Source organism: Thalassophryne amazonica, chromosome 12 (assembly GCF_902500255.1).
Source record: "Thalassophryne amazonica chromosome 12, fThaAma1.1, whole genome shotgun sequence".
In the NCBI taxonomy this organism is placed as follows: Eukaryota; Metazoa; Chordata; class Actinopteri; order Batrachoidiformes; family Batrachoididae; genus Thalassophryne; species Thalassophryne amazonica.
In genome coordinates, this window is record NC_047114.1 from 72,772,567 (window position 1) to 72,792,794 (window position 20,228).

Consider the following 20,228-nt stretch of genomic DNA (forward strand, 5'->3'; position numbering starts at 1 on the left):
TATAAGCAATTGAAGAAATGAAATATAAGGATTATCTTAATATGAATCATCCCTTTTCTTGCCAGTTGTCTTTAGACAAGTGATGGATACATTTCCAAGTAACTGAACATGTCTTGGGCTTCATCTGCATTCATCATTAAGAAATACAGACAGTATGGTACTGTATGGTAAATCCGTCTGGAGTAGGCAGTTCTCAAAAACTGAGTGACCGTGTAAGAAGGAGACAAGTGAGGGGAACCTCCAAAACTCTGAAGGAATTATAACACAGAACAACACCTCAGCAGCCCTTTAAAAATTCATGGCCCATCTACAAACATGACAATAATTCCTACAGCGTTCACCTAGTTTGAATAGAATTACCCTCAATTCAAAAATGACAGTCTGAAATATGAGATTACATGATCTCATTTCACTTCTTCAGGCAGACAGCTAAAATAAAAACTATCTAAATATGAATTCAAAGCACAGTTAGACCAATGCATGGGTATGTCAGTATAATTCCAGATTTGTATTCTGTGTGTAGGATTCATCAGGCACCTCGTCGGGTTTAATTGTTTTGCTTTACTTCACTGGAGGAGAGAAAAATAAGAGTGGACATAACTAATGCAATCAAACAGCACAAAAACTTGCAGAAATATTAAAGATTTCTCTGAAGTATTCTGGAGGCTGTGTTCCATTTCTAGATTGTTTTTCATGTTATTTTATAGTATTCGCTGTATTATCATCACATCTTTCTTAAAGGTTGTGCAATGTGGGCAAAGTCACTTCACGTCATGCCAACTATATGGTCTTTTATTATGTAACTTATCTGACAAGCAAGAACACAAATGGAATTTGTTCTTGTCAGCACATCAGTTCGGACTCAGGAGGTTTTTTTTTCTCTATCTGGGACATCTTAGATATTCCGTCACCGCCGGAATCTGTGTACACTCCCTGAGGTCACCCTTAAATCAGCCACCCTTACGCAACATTATCACAGCCTGATCAGTCAGTCTGTATCAGTGTGCAAAGATGACACTCATAAAACAAAGAACTCTGGGATGCTTACTCATAATGGAAACCAATGTCGTGATTGCCAACCAGTACAACCAGTTCTGTGTCAGCGGAATGCCTGAACATCCTGTGGAAGCGACGCACGTCGTCCTCCAGTGCTGCAGAGTGAAAAACACAGGCAGAGTTCAGCAGAGCCTGAAGGAAATCTCTCCAGGGAAATTCACTATGGCTACTGTGACCTCTACGGGTCACCCGCTGGCCCCTCGCACATGGGCAACTCCCTTAGCCAGATGTGCAGTTTAAATTACATCAGTGCTGCCGATTGACTGTTTTGCTGTTTAATCCCACTGCCATGGTTTAAACAGTTATTCCTCAATATGTGTCAAAAGCGCTTTCAAATGTTTGGGCTTCCTTGTGCACACAGTCTGCGGAATGCAACTGAAGGGTCGGCATGAACCAAGTAGAAGAAGAAACTGATGCATAAGCAAGAAGTGCCTTTATACTTCTTGTTTTTAGATGATGTGTTGTACCACAAAAGTGGAACTTGCAGCGGAACACTGAGAGGATGCAGGTTCCTTCATTAGAATGAAACCTGCATCCTCACAGTGTTCCGCTGAAAATCTGTCATCTGTGCAGAAAGCATCTTTATTATCAACAAAACATATGTGATAATCAGAAGCATTTACTGATTGACTGGTTTGTCAGGTCAACAGAAAACTACCTGCCAGGTGTTCTGAGTACTATGGTACTCAGTTTTAAGGAAACAAAGAAAACAAATAGACCGGGAATTTTTTTTTTTATAAATAATTCCTCTTGGTAATAAACAATAACCATACAAATACTTGATAGATTAATCTCCAATGGAAACTGGAAAGCACTCAGAGCACATACAAGTGTAATTATGTGCTGGTGGGGGCGCTATTTCATCAAATACAAATAAGACAGAAATCATCGGAAGACATACAAATATTAACAAAATTTTTGCCTAAAGCCACATCCAGCTCAAAATTATGAGGCTTTGGAAAAGCCTAGAAATGTACCCTCTAAAATGCAGCGAGTGAACAGACGGATAGACAGATGACTTCATCATCGTAGTTTAACATAATAACTCAAAAACATTGCATTTATATCATCTTGTAACTCGACAAATAAAAGGGCATATTATGAGGATAAACCTTTTAAAATTTGGTGACGTTTAATGGACCAATGCAAAAAAAGCAAGTCTGTTTTGCCTTTGTAATATCCTGTAAACATGAATGCAGCCTGCTGGATGGTCGGTGATTAGGAGCAGGTGTGGTTGACAGTGACAGGCACAGATTGTTTTTTTTTCCACACAGAAATGTCTTAAATTGGAGAAGTAAACCCGTATGTTCTAATTGTTTTACAACAGTTATGTTGTACAACAGTTATGTTGTAAAACTGCAACAACACGGTCATACCTCCATACAAACACAACAGAAAGGATATATATATTTATACCATGGTCAGTGAGAATTCCATGTCTAACTGGCGTGCATTATTTTCGTGTATACGCACACGTAGGTCGGCGAGTTAAGTCACTGTAATATCAGTCCGCTCTGGTCGTCACCATAGCCAAAGGCGCATCTTGTCACCAGACAAGGCAAGCAGCTGCTTGGGGCCCCCGATCCACTAGGTGGCGAAAGAGAGTCGAGATCTGTGAGTCGCGAGTCGAAAGTAGACACTTGCGTTTTGAAAAGTCATTCACTTGCACGTCCGTGTATCTGCAAATTGTCTCTGCACCTGCAAATTATCAAACTATCAAAACAAGATAATGACAGCTATAAGAAAATGAAGAGGAGCTATCCTTCCGGGAGTGAGAAAAGAAAGAAGAAAAAAGAGGAAGAGGAAAGCAAATAGTGGTAAGTCAGTCGAAATATAACAAATGATATAGAATGGTGCTAGTCTATGTTCATTTGCATTGGCATGGCCATACTTTTCTATGTTGATTTTAATGACTGTACTACAGTTGCTTGGTTTAACTTGACAGCAAAGTTAGTTTGGCTCCCCTCCACCACACCGCACTGTGTGCCATGCATGCCAGGAGTGGTCAGCCCTCGCGCAGCAGATTAACTACCACCGTCGTTATCAGCTGGAAGAACGCAGGCAGTAGCTAAAAGTTGAAAAGACACTTGAATACTTTCAGACCAGAAAACTTATGTATTGTTTTTAAATTTGGCATGTTATTGGTTTACAGCACACACACACTAGTTGTTGGGAAAGGGCTAAACTGTCAACTGGAGATGAAAGCTGTTATCAGCCAAGCTATGACAGGCCACTAGTCTGGCTTTTTTTGTTGTTTTAGCTGCAACTGCATTTTAAGTTGTGCATCTCGGCATAAACCAAGTATTTTTCAGCAACCACAAGTGCCGATTTCACAAATCCTTTGTTGAAACTAAACCATTCCATTGGTTTTAGTCTACAATAAACAAAGAACTGTGTTTTTGAGAATTGTTAAAATAATGTGGAAATATTAAATCAATGTAATGGATATTTGACTATTATAGCCTATTTATCATCCATTATTTCCCTTTTATATACATTTATTTAGGATCATTGCTGAAGTTTTTTACACCAGTGGTGCCTAGTAAAGAGAGCGAATGCGGTGATGTTTTCATCTTTGCCAGCTGATGACTGTGAGTATAACTTGTACAGTACATTTACATTTAATGTCAAGGTCTAATGCCAAGTTTGTTTTTCTTCTTTTTATAATTATTGAATTATTACTGAATTATTATTATTGAATTATTGAAATGGTGAAAAATTCATGTGTTTGTAACTTCACTATTTGTACTTGTGAAAAAACTATACTATTTACAATTGTTGGTGATTATTAAAATAAGGAAAAACCAAATTTGGTGAATTTCTGCTTGGGGCCCCAGCAGACCCTAGAATCGCGTGTTGCTATGGTCCATAGCAACACGCAAATCAGTTGGCGCAGATCAGCTGTGTTTTGACAGGTGAATGACAGAAATGCGATAAAACATGGATTTCCAAGTGAATTGTAATATTTTTGGGCCAAAATAAAATGTTTGAGGAATGGGAAGAGGAGGAGAGCAAACGAGAAGAGCTGCAAAAGCAACGGCATAAAGATTTAACATCGGACGAACTGGACAAGATTGAAGATGGGAAAGAAGAAGAGAACACAAAAAAGTTAACTTAAATAAATATTTGTGTGTTAGCTCACTGTGTGGGACCATGGTACTATAAGTGGATTCTCGAAACCGTGCATTATACGTTTGAATGCATGACGTGGAGTCTAAAACCACCGCGAAGTAAACCGTATAATGCATGGCTTTGAGTTGTTTACGCCATATATATATATATATAATTTTAGCTGTGAAAGAAAAGAAAGTGAGTAGGATGGCGGCGTGAGCTACACAATGAATGGGATCAGTGAGAGAAAGAGCGTTCTCTGAATCTCTCGACGTGTGGTTGAAATTATTCTGCTCTTCAGTTCTACCACCACTGTTCACATTGTAAACCACGTTTGCTTAATTACATCTGCTTATATATTTAAAACATCCGGTTTTGATTCAACACTTTTACACATGTGCAAATGTGAAAAAATGAAAAAACAAAAATGGATTAACAGTATACATGCACCAGAGAAAATGGAATACTGGTTAAAATCCCAGGTGTGTTTATCAGACTTCCATAATCCAGTAAGGGTCTTGATCTGATAAAGTACATGGCATTAGTACAAGGCCACTTTAATAAAATGGTAACTTCAAAAATCAGATAATCGGTTTATTATTGTGCATGTAAATGTGCTCATTTTATGTTTGCAAACACTGATACTTTTTAGTACCGGGTGTTCATATTTTTTCAGATGCCTCTGAGCTGAAAAAAAAGAAAAGACTTGTGCAAAATTGGTTTTGATCAAACTCAAAATTTTCTTTCCTTTTGCTCTTTCAATTTGTGCAAGCTCTTGCCTTATGACATCACAAGGCTGGCCTTGTGTCATCACATAAAAGTCTGACTGTCCTGTTTATGTCAGTTGGCCAGGTCTTGATTCATTTTTAGTGTTTCTGTCCGTTTTGGGTGCAACTCCACATGCAGATTGCTCAAAAGAAGCATCATGATGATCACCGTCAGTGGAAGGAAGAAGGAGCTGATCTGCTCAACGTTACCTTCTGCGAGCTCCACTTGCCTTCGTCGAAGATGTCTCCTAGAATAAAGACTATCTCGGGCCTCAGCAGCCACAGCGCGTCTGGAAAGCCCTCTCCATCTGCCATTCCCTGCACGTTTGGACACAAGAAGTCGGTCACCAAGCTGCGTTACAAAGCGCTCCTGCAGAGCCACACGGCTGCACGCACGCACGGACGGATGGTGGTGGGATGGACAGGTGGGACAGTGATGGACTGACTGCATCGAGATAGAAATGTGCCCTGGCTTTACCTCCGCAGCTTGTCGAACCAGTGTCCTCCGACGGCTCCGAGGAGGTGCGTGTCCGACAGCACCATAGCGCGGACAGCAGCGTCCGCCGGCTGGCCGTCGGTGTCCTCGTCGGCCCGCGCGGCACTGATCGTCGGCCAGGCGCACTTCAGGATGGTCGGGAAGTAGATGAGATACTCGCAGAAGAAGAAAGCTCCGCTCACCACCACGAGCAGCAGCATCGCGACCGTCCATCTGGCGCTACACGGCGGCATGTCTTTGTTATTCGGCGCTCCGGATGCCCTGAAGTGGCGCACTGGTGATGGAGCGCTCCATGAGGCATCTTCTCCTTCCAGCGCCGAGGCTCAGCTCCGCGGCCGGATGGTGCTCATGGCAACAGCCGCTTCTTCGCTCCGCTCAATTTAAAAGAAACAACAATACAAGATTTTACATGAGTTGAAGGGGGAAAAAAAACAGAGCTGCTCTCCCAAAGAGAAGATCACTGTTTATGCTCTCTCCAATTCTGCATCGGTGTTTGCACATGCGCAGTGCGAGAGGTTGGACGCTTGCAACACTTCAGCAGCGGGATACCCTCACGATGGCCGACCAGAATATCAACAGGTTTGATTTTCATCCGACCATACGATTGCCGATCAGCAGATGGTCGTGAGAAGTTAAACGTAGCTCGTTACTCCATGTATACTACACGATGCAGGACGCGCGATTAAGCTGAAAAACGGCGTGATCCAAAAAATTCTCTTGTGAGTGAAAAATCGGCTGAAAAAGGCCAAAACTCGCACAGTGTAAGGACAGCTTAAGTACTGAGCATCTGGGCACCAGTAGATCATGGCAGTGTTCTATTTATTTGACACCAGTTATATCAGACAGTTATCTAATTCAACTTGGCTTTTTTTTAATGCCTTTTTTTTTTCAAATTAAAAATGGCATATTTTACAAAAGCACATTTATCTGTAAACACCAACACAAGACACACCTCACATTAATGTGTTGGTTTACACAGAATGAATGAGTCAACCATTCAGTGTTAGCGGAGGCATATTTTACCATAATCCCTTTGGCATCTGTCTGCGTTTGTTACAAACTTCAGAATTAGTGCATTATTCAACATTAAAAGACATATGTTCTATTTTAACTTGTACAAATGATAGAATTGACATTAATGGAGTTATGATGTCTTAGCCTCACTTTTGACAAATACCCAGTCAGTAGACAGACTTGTGGATAGTTAAACTTGGTGCTCAAAACAACACTCAACATGATTGCACCACCTGTATATGAAAACCTGCCTCCTCCAAATCACAGCACCTTGGTTCATGAGTACCTGCGTGACCTCAACCATAAGCAAGAGGGCTAGAACGGAAATGGTGTCGTTCAAATTAGAAGTATTCCACCTTGCATGGCATGATGCTATCTTAGACTATAAGCATGCATTATTGGCTGACAAAGCAGACCTACTACTCTGATTTTGATCAACAAAAACAAGCATAACTCAAGTTCTTGCTTCGACACAGTGGCAACACGTATTCATGGACAACCACCTGTAGCTCGCACATCCTTTTACAGCACAAGATTTCCTGGATTACTTTGAGAAGCAAACAGATGACATTAGGTTGAACATATCCCAGCATGCCTTAACCCAGCCACTACACCATGCTATTGAGGTGGATGCCACTACTGAGGTATTAACCTAGATTTACAGAATTTGAGAGTATCTCTCTAGGCATGCTGACGAAACTCATAACGTCAACAAAAAGCACAACCTGTTTATTTGATCCTATACCAACAAAACTGTTTAAGGACCTGTGGCCCACTCTTGGGCCGATTGTGCTGGAAAATTATTAATCTTTCTTTAACTTCTGGATCTGTTCCTAAATGTTTCAAATCTGCAGTGATTAACCATTGCTTAAGAAACCTAATCTTGACCCTAGTGTATTGATAAACTATCTGTTGTGTGTTGGGGGGGTTTGGCTGGATATTTTGGTGTGTTTTCTTTTCTTTTCTCTCCAGGTGGGTATGCAAACTGGTTTTGTCTGTGGAGAAGGTGCTGGCAGAAGCGTCCTTCACCCTCATCAGCATTATTGGCTGCACTTGTGGAGGATGTTCACAGTGCAGGCCTAATGACTTGCAGCACCTGTGGATGATGCTCACGTGCAAACTTAAAGACTTTCAGCTGAAGCAGATAATGAGATGGCGTTCTGCATTTAAGCCATGAGTGATTCGAGCAGAATTGCCGGGAACTCGACCTTGTGATGTTCGTTTGTGAGACGCTGAGGACCCGCGGCCTGGGTTTGACACATCGTGCCTGTGAAGGAGGACGGGTGAGGGACACATGCTGTCAGCACACCTCAGAGGTGATGATTGTCCTGAATAAGTGTTAACAGTAATTTGGTATTTTGTTACGCAGTATATTTGAACATTGATGAGAATTGTGCAGCTCGCTTCTCACTGCCGTGGCGTACGGAATGATGATCCTCCACCTGTTGTGAGAAGCTGCTCATTTACATAAAGCTTAAATTCAGACCTGAATGTGTTGGTGATAGTGTGTGCCTCTGAAGGATACTTGTTGTAGCTCTGTTGACTTCTCTCAAAAATTCTTGAAAGAGTAGTTGTAAACAGCTAACTGATCATCTGCAGAGGAATGGTCTATTTGAAGAGTTTCAGTCAGGTTTAGAATTCATCATAGTACAGAAACAGCATTAGTGAAAGTTACAAATGATCTTCTTATGGCCTCGGACAGTGGACTCATCTCTGTGCTTGTTCTGTTAGACCTCAGTGCTGCTTTTGATACTGTTGACCATAAATTTTATTACAGAGATTAGAGGCATGCCATAGGTATTAAAGGCACTGCGCTGGCGGTGGTTTGAATCATATTGGTGGTTGGCTCTCACTGCGGTATTGTATCACTTCCTGTTCCGGATCACAGCGGTGTTTTCTGTATCTGTTAGCTGTTTAATCTGCGCAGTTAGATTGATCGGTTATCTAGATTACGATTTGTTTCCCAGTCTAATCTTTACGCGCCTTAACTAACGCACTCATTCTGCTGAATCACCTCTAAATTATTTACACATTAGTTCATTTTGCGTGTTTTTAGGAATCCGCTAGCTTAGCGTAGCTACTAGCTCTTAGCCGATGTTAGCATGGCGGCTTCTCCTGTCTCTCCCGCACTTTTCTGCTCTGGGTGTGAAATGTTTAGTTATTCCTGCGGCATCCTTTAAACAGTAATGATACTTGTAATAAGTGTAGCTTATTCATAGCTTTGGAGGCCAGGTTGGGCGAATTGGAGACTCGGCTCCGCACCGTGGAAAATTCTACAGCTAGCCAGGCCCCTGTAGTCGGTGCGGACCAAGGTAGCTTAGCCGCCGTTAGTTCCCCCCTGGTAGATCCCGAGCAGCCGGGAAAGCAGGCCGACTGGGTGACTGTGAGGAGGAAGCGTAGTTCTAAACAGAAGCCCCGTGTACACCGCCAACCCGTTCACATTTCTAACCGTTTTCCCCACTCGATGACAACACCCGCCGAGGATCAAACTCTGGTATATTGGCGACTCTGTTTGAGAAATGTGAAGTTAGCGACACCAGCAACCATAGTCAATTGTCTTCCGTGGGCCAGAGCAGCGACATTGAAGGAAATTTGAAACTGCTGGTTAAGGCTAGCGTAAATTTGGTAAGATTGTAATTCACGTCGGCAGTAATGACACCCGGTTACGCCAATCGGAGGTCACTAAAATTAACATTAAATCGGTGTGTAACTTTGCAAAAACAATGTCGGACTCTGTAGTTTTCTCTGGGCCCCTCCCCAATCAGACCGGGAGTGACATGTTTAGCCGCATGTTCTCCTTGAATTGCTGGCTGTCTGAGTGGTGTCCAAAAAATGAGGTGGGCTTCATAGATAATTGGCAAAGCTTCTGGGGAAAACCTGGTCTTGTTAGGAGAGACGGCATCCATCCCACTTTGGATGGAGCAGCTCTCATTTCTAGAAATCTGGCTAATTTTCTTAAATCCTCCAATCCGTGACTATCCAGGGTTGGGACAGGAAGCAGAGTTGTAGTCTTACACACCTCTCTGCAGCTTCTCTCCCCCTGCCATCCCCTCATTACCCCATCCCCGTAGAGACGGTGCCTGCTCCCAGACTACCAATAACCAGCAAAAATCTATTTAAGCATAAAAATTCAAAAAGAAAAAATAATATAGCACCTTCTACTGCACCACAGACTAAAACAGTTAATGTGGTCTATTAAACATTAGGTCTCTCTCTTCTAAGTCCCTGTTGGTAAATGATATAATAATTGATCAACATATTGATTTATTCTGCCTAACAGAAACCTGGTTACAGCAGGATGAATATGTTAGTTTAAATGAGTCAACACCCCCGAGTCACACTAACTGTCAGAATGCTCGTAGCACGGGCCGGGGCGGTGGATTAGCAGCAATCTTCCATTCCAGCTTATTAATTAATCAAAAACCCAGACAGAGCTTTAATTCATTTGAAAGCTTGTCTCTTAGTCTTGTCCATCCAAATTGGAAGTCCCAAAAACCAGTTTTATTTGTTATTATCTATCGTCCACCTGGTCGTTACTGTGAGTTTCTCTGTGAATTTTCAGACCTTTTGTCTGACTTAGTGCTTAGCTCAGATAAGATAATTATAGTGGGCGATTTTAACATCCACACAGATGCTGAGAATGACAGCCTCAACACTGCATTTAATCTATTATTAGACTCTATTTGGCTTTTGCTCAAAAAGTAATGAGTCCACCCACCACTTTAATCATATCTTAGATCTTGTTCTGACTTATGGTATGGAAATAGAAGACTTAACAGTATTCCCTGAAAACTCCCTTCTGTCTGATAATTTTTTAATAACATTTACATTTACTCTGATGGACTACCCAGCAGTAGGGAATAAGTTTCATTACACTAGAAGTCTTTCAGAAAGCGCTGTAACTAGGTTTTAAGGATATGATTCCTTCTTTATGTTCTCTAATGCCATATAACAACACAGTGCAGAGTAGCTACCTAAACTCTGTAAGGGAGATAGAGTATCTCGTCAATAGTTTTACATCCTCATTGAAGACAACTTGGATGCTGTAGCTCCTCTGAAAAGAGAGCTTTAAATCAGAAGTGTCTGACTCCATGGTATAACTATCAAACTCGTAGCTTAAAGCAGATAATCCGTAAGTTGGAGAGGAAATGGCGTCTCACTAATTTAGAAGATCTTCACTTAGCCTGGAAAAGAGTCTGTTGCTCTATAAAAAGCCCTCCGTAAAGCTAGGACATCTTTCTACTCATCACTAATTGAAGAAAATAACAACCCCAGGTTTCTTTTCAGCACTGGTAGCCAGGCTGACAAAGAGTCAGAGCTCTATTGAGCTGAGTATTCCATTATCTTAACTAGTAATGAGTTCATGACTTTCTTTGCTAACAAAATTTTAACTATTAGAGAAAAAATTACTCATAACCATCCCAAAGACGTATCGTTATCTTTGGCTGCTTTCAGTGATGCCGGTATTGGTTAGACTCTTTCTCTCCGATTGTTCTGTCTGAGTTATTTTCATTAGTTACTTCATCCAAACCATCAACATGTTTATTAGACCCCATTCCTACCAGGCTGCTCAAGGAAGCCCTACCATTATTTAATGCTTCGATCTTAAATATGATCAATCTATCTTTGTTAGTTGGCTATGTACCACAGGCTTTTAAGGTGGCAGTAATTAAACCATTACTCAAAAAGCCATCACTTGACCCAGCTATCTTAGCTAATTATAGGCCAATCTCCAACCTTCCTTTTCTCCTCAAAATTCTTGAAAGGGTAGTTGTAAAACAGCTAACTGATCATCTGCAGAGGAATGGTCTATTTGAAGAGTTTCAGTCAGGTTTTAGAATTCATCATAGTACAGAAACAGCATTAGTGAAGGTTACAAATGATCTTCTTATGGCCTCGGACAGTGGACTCATCTCTGTGCTTGTTCTGTTAGACCTCAGTGCTGCTTTTGATACTGTTGACCATAAATTTTATTACAGAGATTAGAGCATGCCATAGGTATTAAAGGCACTGCGCTGCGGTGGTTTGAATCATATTTGTCTAATAGATTACAATTTGTTCATGTAAATGGGGAATCTTCTTCACAGACTAAAGTTAATTATGGAGTTCCACAAGGTTCTGTGCTAGGACCAATTTATTCACTTATATATGCTTCCCTTTGGCAGTATTATTAGACGGTATTGCTTAAATTTTCATTGTTACGCAGATGATACCCAGCTTTATCTATCCATGAGCCAGAGGACACACACCAATTAGCTAAACTGCAGGATTGTCTTACAGACATAAAGACATGGATGACCTCTAATTTCCTGCTTTTAAACTCAGATAAAACTGAAGTTATTGTTCTTGGCCCCACAAATCTTAGAAACATGGTGTCTAACCAGATCCTTACTCTGGATGGCATTACCCTGACCTCTAGTAATACTGTGAGAAATCTTGGAGTCATTTTTGATCAGGATATGTCATTCAAAGCGCATATTAAACAAATATGTAGGACTGCTTTTTTGCATTTACGCAATATCTCTAAAATCAGAAAGGTCTTGTCTCAGAGTGATGCTGAAAAACTAATTCATGCATTTATTTCCTCTAGGCTGGACTATTGTAATTCATATTATCAGGTTGTCCTAAAAGTTCCCTAAAAAGCCTTCAGTTAATTCAAAATGCTGCAGCTAGAGTGCTGACGGGGACTAGAAGGAGAGAGCATATCTCACCCATATTGGCCTCTCTTCATTGGCTTCCTGTTAATTCTAGAATAGAATTTAAAATTCTTCTTCTTACTTATAAGGTTTTGAATAATCAGGTCCCATCTTATCTTAGGGACCTCGTAGTACCATATCACCCCAATAGAGCGCTTCGCTCTCAGACTGCAGGCTTACTTGTAGTTCCTAGGGTTTGTAAGAGTAGAATGGGAGGCAGAGCCTTCAGCTTTCAGGCTCCTCTCCTGTGGAACCAGCTCCCAATTCAGATCAGGGAGACAGACACCCTCTCTACTTTTAAGATTAGGCTTAAAACTTTCCTTTTTGCTAAAGCTTATAGTTAGGGCTGGATCAGGTGACCCTGAACCATCCCTTAGTTATGCTGCTATAGACGTAGACTGCTGGGGGGTTCCCATGATGCACTGTTTATTTCTCTTTTTGCTCTGTATGCACCACTCTGCATTTAATCATTAGTGATCGATCTCTGCTCCCCTCCACAGCATGTCTTTTTCCTGGTTCTCTCCCTCAGCCCCAACCAGTCCCAGCAGAAGACTGCCCCTCCCTGAGCCTGGTTCTGCTGGAGGTTTCTTCCTGTTAAAGGGAGTTTTTTCCTTCCCACTGTAGCCAAGTGCTTGCTCACAGGGGGTCGTTTTGACCGTTGGGGTTTTACATCATTATTGTATGGCCTTGCCTTACAATATAAAGCGCCTTGGGGCAACTGTTTGTTGTGATTTGGCGCTATATAAAAAAAAAAATTGATTGATTGATTGATCATATTTGTCTAATAGATTACAATTTGTTCATGTAAATGGGGAATCTTCTTCACAGACTAAAGTTAATTATGGAGTTCCACAAGGTTCTGTGCTAGGACCAATTTTATTCACTTTATACATGCTTCCCTTAGGCAGTATTATTAGACGGTAATTGCTTAAATTTTCATTGTTACGCAGATGATACCCAGCTTTATCTATCCATGAAGCCAGAGGACACACACCAATTAGCTAAACTGCAGGATTGTCTTACAGACATAAAGACATGGATGACCTCTAATTTCCTGCTTTTAAACTCAGATAAAACTGAAGTTATTGTACTTGGCCCCACAAATCTTAGAAACATGGTGTCTAACCAGATCCTTACTCTGGATGGCATTACCCTGACCTCTAGTAATACTGTGAGAAATCTTGGAGTCATTTTTGATCAGGATATGTCATTCAAAGCGCATATTAAACAAATATGTAGGACTGCTTTTTTGCATTTACGCAATATCTCTAAAATCAGAAAGGTCTTGTCTCAGAGTGATGCTGAAAAACTAATTCATGCATTTATTTCCTCTAGGCTGGACTATTGTAATTCATTATTATCAGGTTGTCCTAAAAGTTCCCTAAAAAGCCTTCAGTTAATTCAAAATGCTGCAGCTAGAGTACTGACGGGGACTAGAAGGAGAGAGCATATCTCACCCATATTGGCCTCTCTTCATTGGCTTCCTGTTAATTCTAGAATAGAATTTAAAATTCTTCTTCTTACTTATAAGGTTTTGAATAATCAGGTCCCATCTTATCTTAGGGACCTCGTAGTACCATATCACCCCAATAGAGCGCTTCGCTCTCAGACTGCAGGCTTACTTGTAGTTCCTAGGGTTTGTAAGAGTAGAATGGGAGGCAGAGCCTTCAGCTTTCAGGCTCCTCTCCTGTGGAACCAGCTCCCAATTCAGATCAGGGAGACAGACACCCTCTCTACTTTTAAGATTAGGCTTAAAACTTTCCTTTTTGCTAAAGCTTATAGTTAGGGCTGGATCAGGTGACCCTGAACCATCCCTTAGTTATGCTGCTATAGACGTAGACTGCTGGGGGGTTCCCATGATGCACTGTTTCTTTCTCTTTTTGCTCTGTATGCACCACTCTGCATTTAATCATTAGTGATCGATCTCTGTTCCCCTCCACAGCATGTCTTTTCCTGGTTCTCTCCTCAGCCCCAACCAGTCCCAGCAGAAGACTGCCCCTCCCTGAGCCTGGTTCTGCTGGAGGTTTCTTCCTGTTAAAAGGGAGTTTTTCCTTCCCACTGTAGCCAAGTGCTTGCTCACAGGGGGTCGTTTTGACCGTTGGGGTTTTACATAATTATTGTATGGCCTTGCCTTACAATATAAAGCGCCTTGGGGCAACTGTTTGTTGTGATTGGCGCTATATAAAAAAATTGATTGATTGATTGATTGACTTACCTCACCTTTTCCATCCTTCACAGAGTCAGTTTGTCGTATCCACCTGGGGGGTGTTCGGCGGTGAGTCTGGGTCCAGAAGCGTCGGGCTTCGATCCATTTGGGCGCTGGAGAGCGCGCCGTCCTTCACCTCACCAGACTACCGCACATTTATGTTGTACACAAATTATTGCACAGAAGGGAAATAAATTTGTTTTGTTTTTGGAATCGCTTTCTGGTTATTTAGCGCTGGGTTCAGTCAGACGCTGGTCCGCTCCTCAACTCGCGTCTGCACATAACAGTAGTTCCCGGCCATTCCAAAATGGACCCAGCGGCAGAAGCGGTTCCTTTTGCTGAAAGAGTTCAAGAATACTTGGAGAAGATATGGGAGCAATTACGGCCTCTCGCAAATCAAATTAAACAAACAGATGCTCGCATTACGGAGCTTGCAGCGCAAGCCGTTCTGCTTCCTGCTGCTCCAGCTGCGGCACTATCGATACTGGTGCAGATAACTCCGTCACCCAAGGGAGGCGGAGTGCGGCGGATTATTCCGTGGATTTCCGAATTTTTTCTGCTCAGTCTGGTTGGAATGCCGCAGCTTTGAGAGGAGTGTTTGTGGATGGTTTGAACGATTCATTAAAAGACGAGCTAGCAGTCCGTGACGAACCAAAAGATTTAGATGAGCTAATATCTTTGGCTATTCGTCTAGATGATCGGATAAAGGAGCGTGGACGCGAGAGAGGGCGGACATCAGAGCGGGTCTTTTCGTCTCGACACAGATCAGGGCTGCCTCTTCTTCGCCCCACTGAGACTCCTCCGACGGGACCTCTGGCTCCTCTTGCGGATGAGCCCATGCAGCTCGGACGAGCTGAAGCCGCCATATTGCCCCGGTCACATAAGTGTCAAGAAAGATAACGATGACGTATCTCCAGGTGTTCTTAGACAGGCATAATAATGGACACACACACAAAAAAAGGGGCAGATCTTTGGTTGTTTAGTTATTTGGGCTGTTTTTGTTATCATGTAAGGGGTTATGAATTGTTTAGGGACTTAGAGGCGGTTCTGGTGGAGTGAATGACTGGAAGTTCGGAGCTCGGCTGGACTCAGGTAATCATTATTTGAATTTAGGTAATTTTTGTTTGAAGATTGGGTCGTTTGTTTTGTTGTTTTTATTTCCCTGTTTCCCTAACCCCAACCTCACATGCTCTAAGACCGTTTGTCTTTTGGGTTGTGGGGTGGTGCAGGTTGGTTACGCTGAGCGTTTCTCAGAAAACCTCTGCACCTGGGGGGGGGGGTTGTCAGGGGCGTTTTTTTGGGTTTGGTTGATGCCCGGTTCCACTCCAGCCCCGGTGGGCCTTTGACCGTTCGTCATTGGTGTTACCGGGGTGTGGTGCAGCGGGAACGTACCTTAGTCGGAGTGGTGGGCCGATCTGTGCCGTTCGCCATTTCAGTAGTTCCACCCCTCCCGATGGGCTGGTGGTATGGTCGGTTTGGGGCACCGGACGTATTTCCGGTTTTCCGCTGCGCTTAGGGGATGGGACTGGGTTAGTTTTTCCTGCTTCCTTCCCCAGCTTGGTAGTTTTGTGCCGTTCGCCAAAATTGAGCTGACGATAGGCTCTGGGAGTGATCTGTGGTCTTTCGGTGTGCTGGGGGGGGGGGGGTAACAGGGTTTGCCGGTTGTTTTATTTGCCCCCGGGGTGTTTTAATGAAGTCCACCGGGGGTTGGGTTTTTGTGTTTTTTATATTTCCTTCCAGGTTCCACCTCCAGGGTTGATGGGACGGTCCTCTGGGGGGGAATTGATTGTGGGGCCGACTAGCCAAGTGTGGCCGGGTCTGGGGTTCCTGGGTTGTGGGGAGGGTGCCTCCTGGGGTTGATGGTACGGTCCTCTGGGGGGCGCTGTTGCTCCATGAATACCTGGGGACCTCTGTGGGATTCCGGCTTTGGCTGTTACTCCTGGAACTGGCGGTAAAGGTCTTCTGGGGGTGTTGGGCTCTGCACGTCGTTCTGGGGGGGGTTGTTTGTTATTTTTCTTTGTGAATTTATGTTTGTATTGTGTTGTTGGGGCTATGTTGGGTTATTGCATTTGGGAGTTTTTCTTTTCTTCCCAGGGTTGGATGGGACGGTCCCCTGGGGAGGGTTTGGGTGGGTTTTGTGTTTTTTCTTGTATGTTGGGTTGTATATGGGACTCTTTTGGGGTTTTTGTTGATGCCAGCCGGCCTTCCAGCCGCGGTGCCCTGTCCTGCTGTCTGCGGTGGACTTTGGGAGCGTTACGCCGTCTGCTTCCTGTCGTGGACCCCGGAGGGAGGTGCTGTTCTCGGGCCTGGTCTGTTCGGTCGCCGGGAGGCTTCCCGTTGATGGGGGGGTACTGTTGTGTGTTGGGGGGTTTGGCTGGATATTTTGGTGTTGTTTTCTTTTCTTTGCTCTCCAGGTGGTATGCAAACTGGTTTTTTTCTGTGGAGAAGGCAGAAGAGTCCTTCACCCTCATCAGCATTATTGGCTGCACTTGTGGAGGATGTTCACGTGCAGGCCTAATGACTTGCAGCACCTGTGGATGATGCTCACGTGCAAACTTAAAGACTTTCAGCTGAAGCAGATAATGAGATGGCGTTCTGCATTTAAGCCATGAGTGATTCGAGCAGAATTGCCGGGAACTCGACCTTGTGACGTTCGTTTGTGAGACGCTGAGGACCGCGCCTGGGTTTGACACATCGTGCCTGTGAAGGAGGACGGGTGAGGGACACATGCTGTCAGCACACATCAGAGGTGATGATTGTCTGAATAAGTGTTAACAGTAATTTGGTATTTTGTTACGCAGTATATTTGAACATTGATGAGAATTGTGCAGCTCGCTTCTCACTGCCGTGGCGTACGGAATGATGATCCTCCACCTGTTGTGAGAAGCTGCTCATTTACATAAAGCTTAAATTCAGACCTGAATGTGTTGCTGATAGTGTGTGCCTCTGAAGGATACTTGTTGTAGCTCTGTTGACTTACCTCACCTTTTCCATTCTTCACAGAGTCAGTTTGTCGTATCCACCTGGGGGGTGTTCGGCGGTGAGTCTGGGTCCAGAAGCGTCGGGCTTCAATCCATTTGGGCGCTGGAGAGCGCGCCGTCCTTCACCTCGCCAGACTACCGCACATTTATGTTGTACACAAATTATTGCACAGAAGGGAAATAAATTTGTTTTGTTTTTGGAACCGCTTTCTGGTTATTTAGCGCTGGGTTCAGTCAGACGCTGGTCCGCTCCTCAACTCGCGTCTGCACATAACACTATCGGCCGATATCAAATTTATCATTTTGCTCTAAAATTCTGGAAAAAGTGGTGTCACAGCAGCTCGAAGACTATCTTACTGAGAATAATCTCTTTGAGCCACTGCAGTCTGCTTTTAAAGGAAAATAAATTGAAAATTGAATTAAATTATTCTATCAGTATTAATTGTATTTATAAACCAAACCATAAGTCCACACTGCTTTATTTTCCAAGACCTCCGCCTCACAGCAACGCTGTTATTGAGTAAAGAGTTGAGCTTCTCTGCTACTCTCAACTGCTTCGCTGCTGGAAGCTATGTAATAAACAGGAGCTTCCAGCAGTGGCAGGGTGCACAAAGACAGAAGTGCTGACTCATTGTTTGGGTCTGTAGTCACCTTTGATGCTACCAGAAGCGATTGTGGTGTTAAAACTCAAAATCAGCGTGTTAGTAATTGCAAGTGTACCAGAGACAATACTGGAAGTTATTGGTTATCTGTAGCTTCTGATAAATTTTTGGGTAGTTTATCGGTTTAGCTTTATAAAAGATAACTTTTCAGTTAGCTGACTATCTGTTGTGGTTACTTGTGCCCACCACTGATCATTTCGAAGACCAACTTGCAACTTTAAAAATAAACAATATAGCCTGTTAGCTTCTGCTTGCTAATGCAGTGTTTGTCTTCTAAGTACATAATGTGAGTGAAAAGATGGCTTCCAAAACATCTAAAAATAAAGCCTAGGATGTAGTCAACTGTGTAGTTACATCTCCATGCCCAGGACATTACCAAGGAGATGACTATAAATTATTTTACTGGTAGGTTTTCTTGTTGCACGAAGCTATAGCAACATGTTTCAAAAATAAATGCGCCTTTTTCCTCTTTGCAATACATTTTTGGACAGTGGCGACTAATACACTGATGCAAACTTCAAGTATACCACAACTAAATTGTCACTTCAACAGACAGTTTTCTTGGGACATTTTCAAAAGGTTATAAGCAATTGAAGAAATGAAATATAAGGATTATTCTTAATATGAATCATCCCTTTTCTTGCCAGTTGTCTTTAGACAAGTGATGGATACATTTCCAAGTAACTGAACATGTCTTGGGCTTCATCTGCATTCATCATTAAGAAATACAGACAGTATGGTACTGTATGGTAAATCCGTCTGGAGTAGGCAGTTCTCAAAAACTGAGTGACCGTGTAAGAAGGAGACAAGTGAGGGGAACCTCCAAAACTCTGAAGGAATTATAACACAGAACAACACCTCAGCAGCCCTTTAAAAATTCATGGCCCATCTACAAACATGACAATAATTCCTACAGCGTTCACCTAGTTTGAATAGAATTACCCTCAATTCAAAAATGACAGTCTGAAATATGAGATTACATGATCTCATTTCACTTCTTCAGGCAGACAGCTAAAATAAAAACTATCTAAATATGAATTCAAAGCACAGTTAGACCAATGCATGGGTATGTCAGTATAATTCCAGATTTGTATTCTGTGTGTAGGATTCATCAGGCACCTCGTCGGGTTTAATTGTTTTGCTTTACTTCACTGGAGGAGAGAAAAATAAGAGTGGACATAACTAATGCAATCAAACAGCACAAAAAACTTGCAGAAATATTAAAGATTTCTCTGAAGTATTCTGGAGGCTGTGTTCCATTTCTAGATTGTTTTTCATGTTATTTTATAGTATTCGCTGTATTATCATCACATCTTTCTTAAAGGTTGTGCAATGTGGGCAAAGTCACTTCACGTCATGCCAACTATATGGTCTTTTATTATGTAACTTATCTGACAAGCAAGAACACAAATGGAATTTGTTCTTGTCAGCACATCAGTTCGGACTCAGGAGGTTTTTTTTCTCTATCTGGGACATCTTAGATATTCCGTCACCGCCGGAATCTGTGTACACTCCCTGAGGTCACCCTTAAATCAGCCACCCTTACGCAACATTATCACAGCCTGATCAGTCAGTCTGTATCAGTGTGCAAAGATGACACTCATAAAACAAAGAACTCTGGGATGCTTACTCATAATGGAAACCAATGTCGTGATTGCCAACCAGTACAACCAGTTCTGTGTCAGCGGAATGCCTGAACATCCTGTGGAAGCGACGCACGTCGTCCTCCCAGTGCTGCAGAGTGAAAAACACAGGCAGAGTTCAGCAGAGCCTGAAGGAAATCTCTCCAGGGAAATTCACTATGGCTACTGTGACCTCTACGGGTCACCCGCTGGCCCCTCGCACATGGGCAACTCCCTTAGCCAGATGTGCAGTTTAAATTACATCAGTGCTGCCGATTGACTGTTTTGCTGTTTAATCCCACTGCCATGGTTTAACAGTTATTCCTCAATATGTGTCAAAAGCGCTTTCAAATGTTTGGGCTTCCTTGTGCACACAGTCTGCGGAATGCAACTGAAGGGTCGGCATGAACCAAGTAGAAGAAGAAACTGATGCATAAGCAAGAAGTGCCTTTATACTTCTTGTTTTTAGATGATGTGTTGTACCACAAAAGTGGAACTTGCAGCGGAACACTGAGAGGATGCAGGTTCCTTCATTAGAATGAAAACCTGCATCCTCACAGTGTTCCGCTGAAAATCTGTCATCTGTGCAGAAAGCATCTTTATTATCAACAAAACAT

At 42.7% G+C, this 20,228-nt stretch overlaps 1 protein-coding gene across 1 annotated transcript in view; it reads right to left on the reverse strand.

Moving 5' to 3' along the window:
* mppe1 (metallophosphoesterase 1) overlaps positions 1-20,228 on the reverse strand; it is a 60,114-nt gene that overhangs the window by 35,692 nt on the left and 4,194 nt on the right. The window contains exon 3 of the mRNA XM_034183448.1: positions 19,620-19,723. Within this exon, the coding sequence (XP_034039339.1) occupies positions 19,620-19,723 (104 nt within the window). The remainder of the gene's footprint in view (positions 1-19,619; positions 19,724-20,228) is intronic.